This window comes from Salvia splendens, chromosome 16 (genome assembly GCF_004379255.2).
Source record: "Salvia splendens isolate huo1 chromosome 16, SspV2, whole genome shotgun sequence".
Taxonomy (NCBI): domain Eukaryota; kingdom Viridiplantae; phylum Streptophyta; class Magnoliopsida; order Lamiales; family Lamiaceae; genus Salvia; species Salvia splendens.
The window spans coordinates 9508235-9523211 of record NC_056047.1 but is presented as its reverse complement, the minus strand read 5'-3'; the positions used below and the strand labels follow the sequence as shown (position 1 = coordinate 9523211).

Here is a 14977-nt window from a genome sequence, read left to right as displayed (position 1 = left end):
ATATGAGATAATTGAGATGTGTTTTTTTATCAATTGCTGCACAGCTGGTTTCATGCCCACAAGTTTCCTCATTTCGAAAAGTCTTGAAAAAGCGAGTTTATAAATTTAGTTCATCACTCGATTCAACTGTAAAATTTACTGGATTTCATTAGTCGAGATTAATAGTTGATTGAGTGAATTGTTTAAATTAAGTTCAATAATTCGTAATTCATGTTTCTTATTTACTAAAAAATAGGCCACATTACTCACTAAACTCACTACTTTGATTTGTTTGTAATAAAGTAAAGGATAAGGGATATAGTCAAAAATCATTTGAAAAAAATACTACTATAGTTTAATCACTAGATTATAATTAACATGTTAGCTTAACAATTGAAACATGAAAATCTGTGTGTAGCAGTGTAACAGCACACAGAGTCACACTCTATCTACATACATCATTAAACTTTTTCACCATACAATATACAACTAATAAGGTGGGTTCCACTATCACTTAACATAATTTCAATTTCTTTCTTTTTTATATATTTTATTAATTTCACATGAAACTTATGTCGTTTCCAAAATATTTATTTTTATAGGACGAATGAAATAGACTTTTCCCTTCCGAAGTTCATAAAACAGACCAGAATTTGACCAAACTTCAATATACAATTTACTCAACTTCGAGATGATATAATAATCATAGAATTATCAACCATATCATTTAATTAGATGTCTGATTAGAGAGCTAGACTAATCAGTCATATCTTATTATTAAAAAGTCTTAAGAGTTTCCAAGTAGAAGATTAGTGGACCAGTAAAAAAGTAACCTATAGAAGATTAGATCAGAATAAACAGAGAAATGCACAATAATTCACATAGTAATGTTATTTAAATAAAACTATAATAACGATTTGAAAATCAGTAGTATGTGATCTTGAGGTCAATAAATTCCCATGAATGTATAAAAATTAGCATTACCTTATAGCTTTTCCATTATTTTCAGTTATATCACATAATAATAATCCTTATAGACATTAATATCATTGTGTGAAAAAATGAGTGAACGTATTTCTTTTTCGACACCAAAAACTTAATACTTACTCCATTATATTTTGATTTTTTTTATAAATATGCTAGTATTTTTAAGTGAGATTTTCTAAAACGAAATGTGCCACATGGAAAGGAATAATAGAAAATCTATAATACATTCATGATTCGATATTATCTCAAATAAAATTAAGGACTTGGTATGTAGAGTATTAATTTTTAATACTATATTCGACGCCATACTTGAAATAAAATAAGGATTTGGTTTGTATTATATAAATTTGTTTATACAAGATACGACTTTAAAGGTGAAATAAAAATAAGGATTTGGTATGTATTAGTAGTATATAAAATTGTTAATGAATTATTGCTATTATTATTGTCATCATCGTTTTCTACACATAAAAATATAATTTTGCCCGTTTGTTTTTAGATCTGAACTCCAGTAGCCGCATTTAATCAATCCTTATTCTGTAGAAATAACTTAGTAGTAATATACTGTGCAATTTACAAAAATACAGCTTTAATTTGTAGTAGTACATTATTTTATACCCTAAAAAAATAAAAATACAGTTGTATGCAAAAGAGAACATTATACTCCTTATACCATTGCAAAAGTTCCCCACTGACTTTGATAGACCATTGATCTATCGAACTAGAGCACCAACAATTTGTAGTGAGACAGAGAACAATATAAATCCTAGTTGAAGTGCTAGGGAGCGATTTCCGCTAGAACCGGAATGAGAATAAGTTTTAACTTTATTTCTCACTGAATAAAAGAGTACATATATCTCTAATTTATATAATACTAACTAGACTCAATAAAGATAAAGATTGCATAAAAATAACTAACTAAAATAGAAGATATGCTAAATAAATAAAATCAAGAAGATATGTTGGAGATCTTGCGCGAGATATGCTTGACGAGATTCACAAGATCGAGAGCCCTATCAGACTTCCCTGGTTTTCATCATCTATACCTAAAATAGTTCGAATTATTCTTAGGTTATATATGATCAGAATTTGACTAATTTTTATAATTTAAATAGCTATTATTCCTAAAATTAATATTCCAATACTATAAAAATAAGATTCATATTCTATTAATTTTTTTTCTCTATTTTCTTTTATATTTTTAAAATCCGTGAGCTAAATTAAGACTTATTTCAATACAAGAGAAAATTAATTTGTACTCAAAATAGAGATGAAATGAACTGTAGTTATAATAAGTAACTATTTGATGTATAAATAATTACATATAATAACATAAGTAACTATTTGATGCTACATATATGTACCCACGGCCCTATTGAAAATAAAAAATACAAATAAATGTCGTGTTTGGTAGTCTAGTTAAGCGATAAATAACAAAATAATCTTTTTACACTCGTTCAGTAACTTCAAAAAATTTCTTTATAATTTAAAATATTGTGGTTGTTCTATCATAGTATTACTCGGACAAGTCTTGTCATCATTCTATTATTATCTGGAGATATCACCACGCGACAATAATAACACACACTCTGATTTAAAAATATTATTTCTTCAAAACAATTTATTTATTTATTTGAATCCTACATACCAAACAAAATACTAATAATAATAATAATCTCAACAATTTCACAAATATGATTTTACTTACTTATTTAACCATATTTCTTCAACTTAATAGATTTCATGCAACCTGAACAATAATGTGATGCTATATAATTTTCCCAGAATCTAAATTGGCAAAAAGGTTTATCTCCGAAGGTGATATAAATCGAAAACAGCTGCGCGTATAAAATGGGCTTCAGTCCCACCAATTACTATCATATCTCTCTCTCTCTCTCTCTCTCTCTCTCTCTCTCAACTCAACTTCTTCGAAGCAGGCCCCACCACTCTCCACTGCTACACCAACAACTACCATGACCACCATCACTCAATCCACGGCGGCGCTCTCCCCGGACTCCGCCGCATCCTCCCCGCTCTCCCGCAACCACAACTCCTGGGACGCCGATCCCTCGCCGCAGGCCGCCAAGCTCCGCCTCATGTGCAGCTACGGCGGCCGCATCGTCCCCCGCCCCCACGACAAGACTCTCTGCTACGCCGGCGGCGACACGCGCATCGTCGTCATCGACCGCCACACCTCCCTCGAAGCTCTCCACCGCCGCCTCTCCAGAACGCTCCTCAGCAACCAGCCCTTCTCCCTCAAGTACCAGCTCCCCACCGAGGGCCTCGACTCGCTAATCACCATCACTTCCGATGAGGATCTCGAGAACATGATGGAGGAGTACGATCGCCTCCACAATGCAGCCCCCTCGGCCAAGGCCGGCCGCCTGCGCCTCTTCATGTTCCCCAAATCGGCGACGAGCATCGATCAGCTCCTCGTTCAGACTACGTCGAGCAAGCCGGAGGACTGGTTTTTCGACGCGCTTAACGGAAAATCGAGCAATCAGTCTACTACTGCTGCGATCGGTCGCGGATTTTCGGACTCGTCTTCGGTCAATAATCTGCTCGGATTGGACGATGACTTCGCCGAGAAGGCGGCGGAGAAGGACGCCGAGCTCAAAATTGAGGCGCCGAAAATTGGGGGAAATGCCAACGGATTCGCGAATGGCAATTCCGTAATTAATCAGGACGTGCACTCGATTCCAGATTCTCCTATGCTCGATACGACGTCGTCGTTCGGTTCCGCCTCGAGCTCTCCGTCCGTCCCCAACTTGCCGCGCATAAAGGTCCATGTGGAGGAGAATCGCAAGGTTGGAGGTTGGGGAATTGAGGAGCAGTTTCAGCAGGTAAGCGTCAATCCGCCGTCGCAGAAGCAGGAGCAAGAGGCTTTCACGGCCGCCGGAGTAGCTGCCGGAGCAGCGAATTCTCCGTTTCCGGTAGCGGCTGGTGGCGAGTATCGCTTTGTTTCCGACGACGAGAGATCGGATCACGGCGGACAGAGAAAGGCGCAGCAGATTTCTCAGCAGAAACAAACAAATGCTTATGATCTGTCCTCTCCACATTCGGTTTCGAGGTACTTTTGCTGAAATTACGCTAACATTTTGCTTTTGTCCATTGATGGGGTACGAACTAAACAAACCCAACAGCAGTGACGGCCCATCAGCCCAAAGCCCAAGGAAGAGTATGAGTTCGGCATTACCAAAGAGTTCGGAGGAGTTCGGCATTACCAAAGAGTTCGGCCTCAGCCTACAGCTCGGTAAAAGCCAACCAATCAAGCTCTGCTCTTAGGTCGGCATCAAGCTCTACTCTCAGATCGGCAACCAAAGCAGTTCGGTCTCAGTAAGAGTTCGGCCTCAGCCTACAGCTCGGCAAAAGCCAACCAATCAAGCTCTGCTCATAGGTCGGCATCAAGCTCTACTCTCAGATCGGCAACCAAAGCAGTTCGGTCTCAGTTTTCGACCGAACAAGGAGTTAGTGGACCCATGCAGGATTTCCACAACTTCCAACACACCCACTACCACGTGGCGTCAACTCAGGCCACGATCTTAGGCCATGACCTACACGACCTCCACGACCTAGAGTGATGATGTAAGCCACGATCTTAGTTCAATGTATAAATAGAACTTAGATCTGGTAGAAAGGGGTTAGAATCTCTCTAGAGAAATAATCATATAGCAAGTCTGTGTTGTAAGCTGTAATTCGCAGAACAAGCAATACAAACCTGCCCCCATTTCTCCCCGTGGACGTAGATTTACCTCAGTAAATCGAACCACGTAAAATTCTCTGTGTCGTAATTTATTTTTACGAGCATTTATCATTATCAAAAATTCGCGGAATCATCACTGGCGCCGTCTGTGGGAAACAGAGAACAAAATTTGTGATAAAGCGAATTTTTGATCCATTTTTTCCACCCAAAAAATGCATACCAGATCGCAGAGTACCCGTATTCCTGCCCGTGAGAACCAGGAGGAAGCCAATCCATCCCATAGGTCGGGAAAACAGCCTAGGGATAAATCCACCACCAGTTCTCATGGTGGAGGAACAAGCCGCTCCAAAAGCCGTCACACCGAGTCTTCCCAGCAGCCCGATTTGAACGAGGCTGTCAAGCTGTTTTTGGCGGAAAAGCAGGAGGAATTCTTAACCTTCCTGCAAAAAAGCCAAAAGCAGCCGGGGACAAAAACGGCGGATTCTCCCTCTCCCTCCATACGAGACAGTCACTACCGCAGTAGTGTCATGTCTTCCAGAAGAAAGAATCCTCGGTACCGGAATCACAGGAGAACTCCATCTCCTCCATACCGAAGAAATGTCGGGTTCGCCATGTACGGAGCATTGAGGACTCCGTTCTCGGACGATATTACCCGAACTCCCCTTCCACAGAACTACCGAACTCCGTCGATAACCTATGACGGACTCGTGGATCCTCATGACTTCCTGGGACGCTATCAGTATAATATGGCGAACCAAGGTCTCAATGAGGTCCATATGTGCAAGCTGTTCCCCGAGCTGCTCATCGGGAACGCCAGAAGGTGGTTCGACAGCCTTCCTCAAGGCAGCATTAGATCCTACCGAGATCTGATGGATGCTTTCCACAGGAGGTTCTTTCAGAAAGCGGAAGCCCGAAATACTTCGGCTCAGCTGCTTTCTATACGTCAAGGTCGCGACGAAAAGATCAGCGACTTCCTGACGAGATTCCATAAGGAATGCCTACAGGTAGATAATCTCAATGATCTACTTGTCATTTCGGCATTCCAAAATGGACTCCTGCCCGGAGCTCTCTACAGAAAGCTCGTGGAGTGCGGTCCGCAAACAGCTCAAGAGATGTGGGACATTGCGGACAAGTTTTCTCGTGCCGATGAGGCAGACCGTCGAAAACGGTCTTTAGACAGCTCATCTAGAGAAGACAAAAAGAAGCCCGGTCATAGCGATCAGAGGCATCCTCGCCAAACACCTTCTCCACTAAAGGAGAGATAGCGGTCATCCGAGGTGATCGAAAAAGAGCAAGTGTGTTCGCAGATTGCGCTTAAAAGTGCCGAGCAATCAGTTCGGCACCATCAAGCATAGCAATCACAGCAGCCGGAATCAGAGGCCGGCGAAATGACCGAAGTCACACCGGAGCCGAACTCGATGGTGTACGGCACTGAAGCCGTGATTCGGTTGAGATCGGCATATCCAGTCCCCGAACTCAATTTCTCCTCAGAAATGAATGGTGACGGACTGAGAGCCGAACTAGATCTTGCCGAAGAAAGAAGAGAATTGGCCTGCCTAAAAGCAGCCAAGTACAAGGAGCAAGTAGCCCGGTATTACAACCAAAGGGTGAAGAAGCTGCAATTTCAAGTGGGAGATCTCGTCTTGAGAAACAACGAAGTAAGCCGAGCAGAAAAGCTGGGCGAACTCGAACCCACATGGGAAGGTCCACATCGGGTGTCAGAAGTCCTCGGCAAAGGGTCTTGCAAATTGACTCACGTCAGGAGCACAAGTACCCCGAACATGGTACGTTTCCAACCTCAAAAAGTTCCATTTGTAAGAGACAGTCCGGTCAGTCAGTCTTATGTGTTTTCTTTGTTTTTTACTTGTTCTCGTCTCTACGTGCGTTGTGTCTGTCTATGTGAGTGTCGTCTCTTACAAATAAAACTGAGGTATCTCGTTCTTCAAAGGCTGATCCCCTTTTTAGAACATACAAGCCAACGATTGTGTGTCAAAGCTTCTAAAGAGGATACAAGACCACAATTCTGCTTAAGAATCAAGCACTTCGTCTGAAACGAACTGCAACAAAAGTCCGATTCTCGCGATAAAACTTGCCTGAATTAGGACAAGGGAAAGTCCAATCCACGCGATAAAACTCGCCGAATTAGGACGACCAAGTTCGGTCAAAGCAGTTTACCTCATAAGACCGAGGACGACCATGTCTAGTCAAAGAGGTTTACTGCATAAGACCACTTCGGTTAACTGGGAAAGTCCGATCCACGCGATAAAACTCGCCGAATTAGGACAAGGGAAAGTTCGATCCCGGCGACAAAAATCGCCAAATTAGAACACAGACCAAAGACGAGTCCGGTCAAAAGATGTTTATTTCATCAGACCAAAGACGAGTCCGGTCAAAGATGTTTATTTCATCAGACCAAAGACGAGTCCGGTCAAAGATGTTTATTTCATCAGACCAAAGACGAGTCCGGTCAAAGATGTTTATTTCATCAGACCAAAGACGAGTCCGGTCAAAGATGTTTATTTCATCAGACCAAAGACGAGTCCAGTCAAAGATGTTTATTTCATCAGACCAAAGACGAGTCCGGTCAAAGATGTTTATTTCATCAGACCAAAGACGAGTCCGGTCAAAGATGTTTATTTCATCAGACCAAAGACGAGTCCGGTCAAAGATGTTTATTTCATCAGACCAAAGACGAGTCCGGTCAAAGATGTTTATTTCATCAGACCAAAGACGAGTCCGGTCAAAGATGTTTATTTCATCAGACCAAAGACGAGTCCGGTCAAAGATGTTTATTTCATCAGACCAAAGACGAGTCCGGTCAAAGATGTTTATTTCATCAGACCAAAGACAAGTCCGGTCAAAGAAGTTTACTTCATAAGACCGAGGACAAGTACGATGAAATTTTTTCGCTAAGCTGTAAATACACAGTGTTAGAAGCGAAAACAAAAACAAAATTTCATTTTCAAATCTTGTTCGGCACACAACTCCGCTACCCTACAAGATGGCGTTACGCTATTACAAAGGACTATTCTACTGTCCAGGGTTGCTAAAGTTGAGCCATCTATTCACAAAATCCTCGTGAAGCTGAGTTCGAGCGTTCCAGGCAGCTGCAGAATAAGCAGGTCGACGAGATGCTCTAATCGACCTGCCACCTCTTCTCTGAGCCCGGGAAGCCCTAGCACCTCGGCGGCGAAGAGTCTCTTCACGAAGCATTTGTTGATCTTGCTCACTCTTAATCACAGCTCCTCTACGAACTTCAGCCTGTTCTCGTCTTGACGTTTCCGGCTGTTCCAGAGTTCGTTGCTGACTTGGAGTACGGTTTTGAGCAAGTGAATCAAAGGTTTGATCTGGAGTGCGAGCATCTGTTGGCACGATATGCCGAAGGAATCTTTCTATGGAGGGGCGCCGAGAAAGAACAATGTTGTACCGAGAAGCCCAGCGCCGCAATGATGTCACGACTTGTTGGCAAGCCGAGCTCTCCAGCGCATTGTTCCTCCGGAGTACATTATATTCCTCCCACAGTTCGTCAACTCGACTCGGAACATCTGATATGGTCATTCCCCCGCGCACACGGAGGTAATCCTCGTACGCAGTCCTCTCAGCAATGGTCGTGTTCAGCTCGGCCTCCAGATCATTCTTATCGGACTCTAAGTCCTTATTATCGGCATCCAGCTTCACTAAACGAGCCAGAAGCTCGTCATTCTTCGTCTGATCGGCTATAGCTCTTTTCTCAGCTTCGTCTAAAGCCGAAGAGTACAGCCGCTTCCAGTGAAGTACCTCCAGCTCCTTGAGAGTTAAGAATACAAAGCAGCTACGTCAGTTCGGCATTTCAGCTTACCGAGCAGGTAGTAAACCACAACAGGAGTAAGAGAGTACGAAAGGCTATACGAAGACACAAGAGCAGAAAGAAGAATTTTTTCATTCATAAGAAAAAAAATTTTTCTATACAAGGAGGGCTTCAAGGCCATTTTACATAAAGGAAGAAACTAAACTAAGAGAAGGGAGACGAAATCATACTTCGCTAGCTTCGTCTCCACCTTCTCGGTGAGGTTCAGCTTCCTTCTCCTTATCTGCTTCAGCTTCAGCCTCTGCCTCCTTGCTCTCCTCAGCCTGCTCGGCGCCACCGTAGCCGATCTGCTGCGTCTCCTGATCGGCTTCCTTCTCCGGATGCCCGGCTCGCTCGACTTCGGCCTCCCGCTCCAGCGGCTCGGCCTCACCCTCTCCGTTGTAAGTCGAAGCGGGTGAAACGGGTCCCACGGAGGCAAAGATAGCCTCCAGGTTCTCGTCCCGATCAGCTCGACAGCTCCGGACTCGGTCTGCAGAAAGCAGGACCGAAGATGAAGCGAGCTCCTCAAGGAGCGGCAGATTCTGAAGCCGAGCTGCTATCTCTCGGCTGTACAGAGGCAGTACGACGTCGGCCCCCTGCTCGCCCTTATCGGCAATTAGCCTTACCAGACTACCGACAAAAGCCGAGAACTGGCTACTCAAAAAGAGTTTCTCCGTGTAAACACGGAGAGCCTCCCCCTGGGCAACCACGGCGGCAGCATCACTCCGTTTCGTCTGCTCTCGCTGGATGACGAGCTGGTTTTTGGCAAACTGAGCTTCATCCTGGGCCGAAATCCTAGCAGCTCTGGCTTTCTCAAAGTTTGCCTCGGCCTGCTCGGCCCGGTGACAAGCAGCCGCCAATTTCCTCTGCATCTCAGCATAGTCGTTGGACGCTTTGGAGAGTTCGACGGCGACGAGCTTGGAGAGCATATCGTTCCTCTGAAAATGGACAAGGAAAAAAGTCAACAGAGGGCACCAAAAATACAGGACAGAAGCCAAGCCAAAGAATCAAGAAGACAATTCACCTCGGCGAAGTCCGTGGGCCATAAAAATGGCTCACAGATATGCTCCGAAGGAGGCGCCAAGACCACATCTTTCTCTGGCGCTCTCGGGGGCTTCTGGGTCCTCCCCTTCCTACTTGCCGAAGTCGACTCCGGCTTCTTTGGACCCGAAGAGGTCTTTTGCCTCTTCGGATTCTTCTCGGCATCAGGCGCCGAGCTGGTAGCCTTCTCTTTCTCCGGCTCCTCAAGCTCGGAGGACTTTCGGATAGCCTTATTCAGCATGAACACTGCCAAAAAGCAAGAAAACAAGGTTAGTTTTCTTCGTTAAAGCAGTAGAGCATAAAGATAAAGAGAAATCCTCACCCTCGGCCTCTTCGTCCGAAGACGAGATATTGAACACGAGGTCGCCCTTGACGAGCTCAGTTTCCGAATACTGTTTCCTAATCATAGGAATCTTATTGAGCTCGCCCTCGAGCTCGGCCAACGGTTCTAACCGAGGATGGGGAATCACGGACTTCGGCCTTCTCCAAGGAAAGCCCGGAGCCGAAGTCCTATTATAAAAAAAGAAACGGTTTTGCCATTTCGGCCACTTGGTTCGGCAGAAGGCCCTAAAAGGCTGTAAGGGGATCAAGTAGAACCAAGATCCCTTCCTTTTAAACTGGAAAAAATTAAGGATTGCCCTCAGAGACAGATCCTTATCTAGCCTACGCAGTTCGGCAGCAAAAGCCGATAAGTGCCTCCAAGAGTTCGGAGTCACCTGACCTAAAGGGAGTTGAAAAAAATCAAGAAGCTCTACAAAAGGTGGGGGAAGAGGAAAACGAAGCCCGCATTCTAAGCAGGCTTCGTAAACGGTGGCATAACCCTCCGGCGGGTCGTTAGCCCTATGATCATCGTCGGGAACCACCGCCTTCCCCCCAGGTAAAAAATATTTCTCGTGAAGGGATATCACAGTATCCTTACTCAAGATACTGTGAAAATACTCTACGGTCTTCTCCCCGGATTCTTTCCGGCTAGAAGACCCCTTATCCCCTTTCCTACCGCTACCCGACACCGAAGAAGAAGAAGAAGACATTTTTCTTACTTTTTGAAAGTGAAGAAAGTCTGAAGAAGCTCTTGAAAGCGGAAGAAAATTTCTCGAGAAAGAGAGAGTATAGAAGACGCAACAGCAAAGGTGTTCAAATGAGGAGGAAAGAGCATATTTATCAGATTCGGCGAAGATTTCAAAATCGTCGCACCGTTTCGAATCCCACCTTTTCAGGATTCAACGGCCGGATTTTACTGTCGCATTTAATGCAGTCACATGCAAGGCATGTCCCCTGACGTCAGCCTCCCCCGTACTTTTATCCAGAATACCGAAGTGACTCGCTTCGCCGAAGTGATTCACTTCGTCTTTCGGGGGGGGTAGTGATGGGGTACGAACTAAACAAACCCAACAGCAGTGACGGCCCATCAGCCCAAAGCCCAAGGAAGAGTATGAGTTCGGCATTACCAAAGAGTTCGGAGGAGTTCGGCATTACCAAAGAGTTCGGCCTCAGCCTACAGCTCGGTAAAAGCCAACCAATCAAGCTCTGCTCTTAGGTCGGCATCAAGCTCTACTCTCAGATCGGCAACCAAAGCAGTTCGGTCTCAGTAAGAGTTCGGCCTCAGCCTACAGCTCGGCAAAAGCCAACCAATCAAGCTCTGCTCATAGGTCGGCATCAAGCTCTACTCTCAGATCGGCAACCAAAGCAGTTCGGTCTCAGTTTTCGACCGAACAAGGAGTTAGTGGACCCATGCAGGATTTCCACAACTTCCAACACACCCACTACCACGTGGCGTCAACTCAGGCCACGATCTTAGGCCATGACCTACACGACCTCCACGACCTAGAGTGATGATGTAAGCCACGATCTTAGTTCAATGTATAAATAGAACTTAGATCTGGTAGAAAGGGGTTAGAATCTCTCTAGAGAAATAATCATATAGCAAGTCTGTGTTGTAAGCTGTAATTCGCAGAACAAGCAATACAAACCTGCCCCCATTTCTCCCCGTGGACGTAGATTTACCTCAGTAAATCGAACCACGTAAAATTCTCTGTGTCGTAATTTATTTTTACGAGCATTTATCATTATCAAAAATTCGCGGAATCATCATCCATCATGCTTTGTACTCAATTTTGACTTAAATTGAATGTTGACGATATAATTTCTGCAGTGATGGAAGTGGAGCAAATCAATTGCATAGGCAGAGACAAGCTATTTATCACCAAGAACAACCCATACAAATTCAATCTGGAAACAGCAGAGCTCCTTCTAATCAGGTCGATTTCAACTCTGTGGATCAAGCAATCGCCCAAATTCAGATGCAACCACAGCTTCAGGAATCTGGTTATCAGATTCAACCCGAGCTGCATCAACCACAGCAGTTCACACAAGCTGGTAACCATTATATCCCGTCTAATGCAGCTCCATTCATGTCGTATTACCCCGTATATCCTTCCCAGCCGCAACCCCATCCACACCAACCTGTGCCTGATCAGCATTACCCTGTTTACTATGTGTCTGGGACTGGTAGACCAACCTCAGCTTATAATTTTCCAACGCAGCAACCTGGTTATAGCGAATTAGGCCAAACTGCACCTTCCAGCCACCCTCAAACGGCACCTGTGGCCCCACCGGAAGCTTACAATCATGCCAGGAATGTTCCTTCATCCCAACCAGAAATGGTTAGTGGTTTGTATAGAACAGGTGCTACGGCAGCTCCTCATCCTCATCCGGTCCAAGCGCCTGCGGGCCAACCTCAATATGTTGCTTTTACCCCCATTCACCATTCGTCTTCAGCAGCAAATCAGAATTATGCTTATGAACTATTTGATCCAACCAAAACGCAAATGTACTACACCAGGTTGCCACCTCAAATGGCTGTTCAATACCAAACCTTTCATCCGGTCCCTGCTATGGCTGCGAATGATGCGTCTGCATCGCACTCAGCTGAGACGATTCACCATGGTAGCGGGTAGGAGATTGCAACCATTTCAGGAGAGCTGGGAATGGAAATACAATTTTGCAGCAGCTGGTTTGGTCTATCTTTGAAGCTTATTATACAGTGTTATAATTATCTTTCACTCTTCTTTATTGAGGAGGTCCAAATGATCTTTTCATATTGGTTTGTGATACTATGTAATAAAAAACAGTTAATAATATACTCTGGTCTTTGTCTTAGTAATTTGTATGTTATGTTATTATCATCAAGTGAAAATGAGTATAAATATATATATGAAACTGTGCTTCTAATGGGATGTTTGTTGATGTTTAATACGAACGCAACTCACTGGTAAAAGCTTAATTGAGAATCCAAGCTTCCTCCTGTTACTAGTTGTGTTCAGATACTTTTACTTTGCGCATTAGATGTTACGATTCTTTGCTGCACCTGCGTATCTTTTGGCCTATATAAGTATGGTGTTGCATCTTTAAAAATGACCTAAATTATGATATTTTGGACACCATTTGTGTTCTTTATCTGTCATGGTTGAAGATCCTTCAGTTAAAGAAAACCAGTTAAGATCTTTGCTAGTACGCTTGTGCGTGTGCAGCAACCCGAGCATACCTCTGCTTTACAGGTGATTATGTCTCATACTTCCCTTGTCATTCAGTGTAAAAGTTATGTGAAGATTAGAATGGAGATTATTCCACCTTAGCTGTAACAGTGCAAGTAATTTTTGCAACTTGCCATTGTATATATCTCTGTCCTTGTCAGACAACAATATATTTCTAGTCCATATTCCTCAAGATGAGTTCGCCCTAATTTTTTTCCTTGAAATGGAATCCTAACTTTAGACAATCAACTTTGTCTACACCTTTTTGTTTGTATTATATTCACAAAGATGGAATTGCTTGTCCGGATGCATTGTGCTTTTCCCCCTCATATTCTTTGTGCAGGACGTTCGATATTCCACCCTGCGATTATTGGTATCAGCCACGAAAACGTTCCAGGTTTGAACTTTATGCTTTACAGCATCTCCAATTCTTTCGTCTTCGCTGCTGCATAGTTCCTTGGCAAAGAAACAGAGCGTAGCGATCTTTTTTGTAAACGATCTTTTTTGCTTCGGGTAGATGGAGTTGGGCCTTACATAACTCAATGGTTTAGAAATGTGAATCATCTTTTTCTTTCTTGGTGTGCTTATGAATAATGAGGAATGTTGAAATCACACAAGAATTCAATTTTAGTTAGCTTTATTATGCTAATCGATTGCTGTTTTCATGTGACTCCACAGTTATTCTTGTGGTATTTTATCATTTGTATGCCTGCTAATTTAAGAGTGCTTGTAATTAACTATGGATAATTCCTAGTTTAAGGTACGAGGAATGTGTAAATCTTTTATACTAGTGTATTAAAAAGTACTATCTGACTTGTCTGACAATTGAAATCTGTGTATGGTGTGGTCCATGCCTGACTAGATATATGTTGGAAGCATTTAAACCAGTTTAATTGCTTAATTACGGTCCTTGTAATTGCCACATCATCACTCATATGGTCATTAATTTCTGCTGTAGATGTAGTCACATTTATTATTGCAAGAATGCTCGTTTGTCTTATTTATTCGAAGATGTTAATAATATTTGACAAACATGGAGTATATCTTAGGTGAGTATACTTTTATTTATTGATTTAATGACAATTCATAAAATTTGTAGCAACGTTTTTCTCTGAATACCAGAGGATTTATTTTATTAGTACTCCATTTTACTTTTGATAAATGTTTTGGTTAGATATTTTAGGATTATGCTAAACAAATATGAAAAAAAACAAGAAAACACACATGAAAATTGGTTGATGATATTATAAACAACCATTACAATGAGTGACTTTTTATAGCAAAAGAAAATAATTTACTTGACTAGAATTTCTCCAAATCTAGAATCCTATTCTGACTTGAATTCCAAGTCTATGGAATCTAATTCTAATCTTATGAGGATCCATAGCCCAATATCAACATGATTTGAAAAAAAAAAGTTTATTCACAAAATCACTTTGCTGTCTTCTTGGAGTTTATGTAATTATTTTATTAATTTAGTAATTTATTTTTAAATAAGCTTAACATCTTAGAAAAATCTTGTCTTGGAATGTTCACAATCTATTTTTAATTTACACAACAGGATAGAGTTTTACTATTTTAATGCATTATGATTGATTCATGCCCGATCTCTCGTGATTACGAAGTCTAGCTACTGATTTAGAAAAATAATGATGACATAGTTTATTTATGTGTTACGTGGGATTTGTATTGTTGATGAACGTGACGAAGATTGATACTATTTTATGCAAAACTTTACCAATAATTGAGATAGAAACAAATCGACTACCTAAATTTCATTTCTTTCACGTTTCCATATACTTTTCATTATATCGTGTCTCGCCTTTTTTTTCTACTTGTTCATGACTACCATCATTGAAGCTCTGGACCTTTTTGGTAGTAAGTATTTGGGTGAAAATTTTGGGCCTA

General features: G+C 42.4%; 1 protein-coding gene across 1 annotated transcript; it reads left to right on the top strand.

Annotated features, from left to right (window-relative positions):
* Positions 1–2690: 2690 nt before the first annotated feature.
* LOC121771389 lies at positions 2691–12695 on the top strand. Its single transcript, XM_042168174.1, has 2 exons — positions 2691–4036; positions 11689–12695. Exons 1-2 carry the CDS (start codon positions 2940–2942, stop codon positions 12491–12493), a joined length of 1902 nt encoding a protein of 633 aa, XP_042024108.1. The 5' UTR covers positions 2691–2939; the 3' UTR covers positions 12494–12695.
* The last annotated feature ends 2282 nt before the right edge of the window (positions 12696–14977 follow it).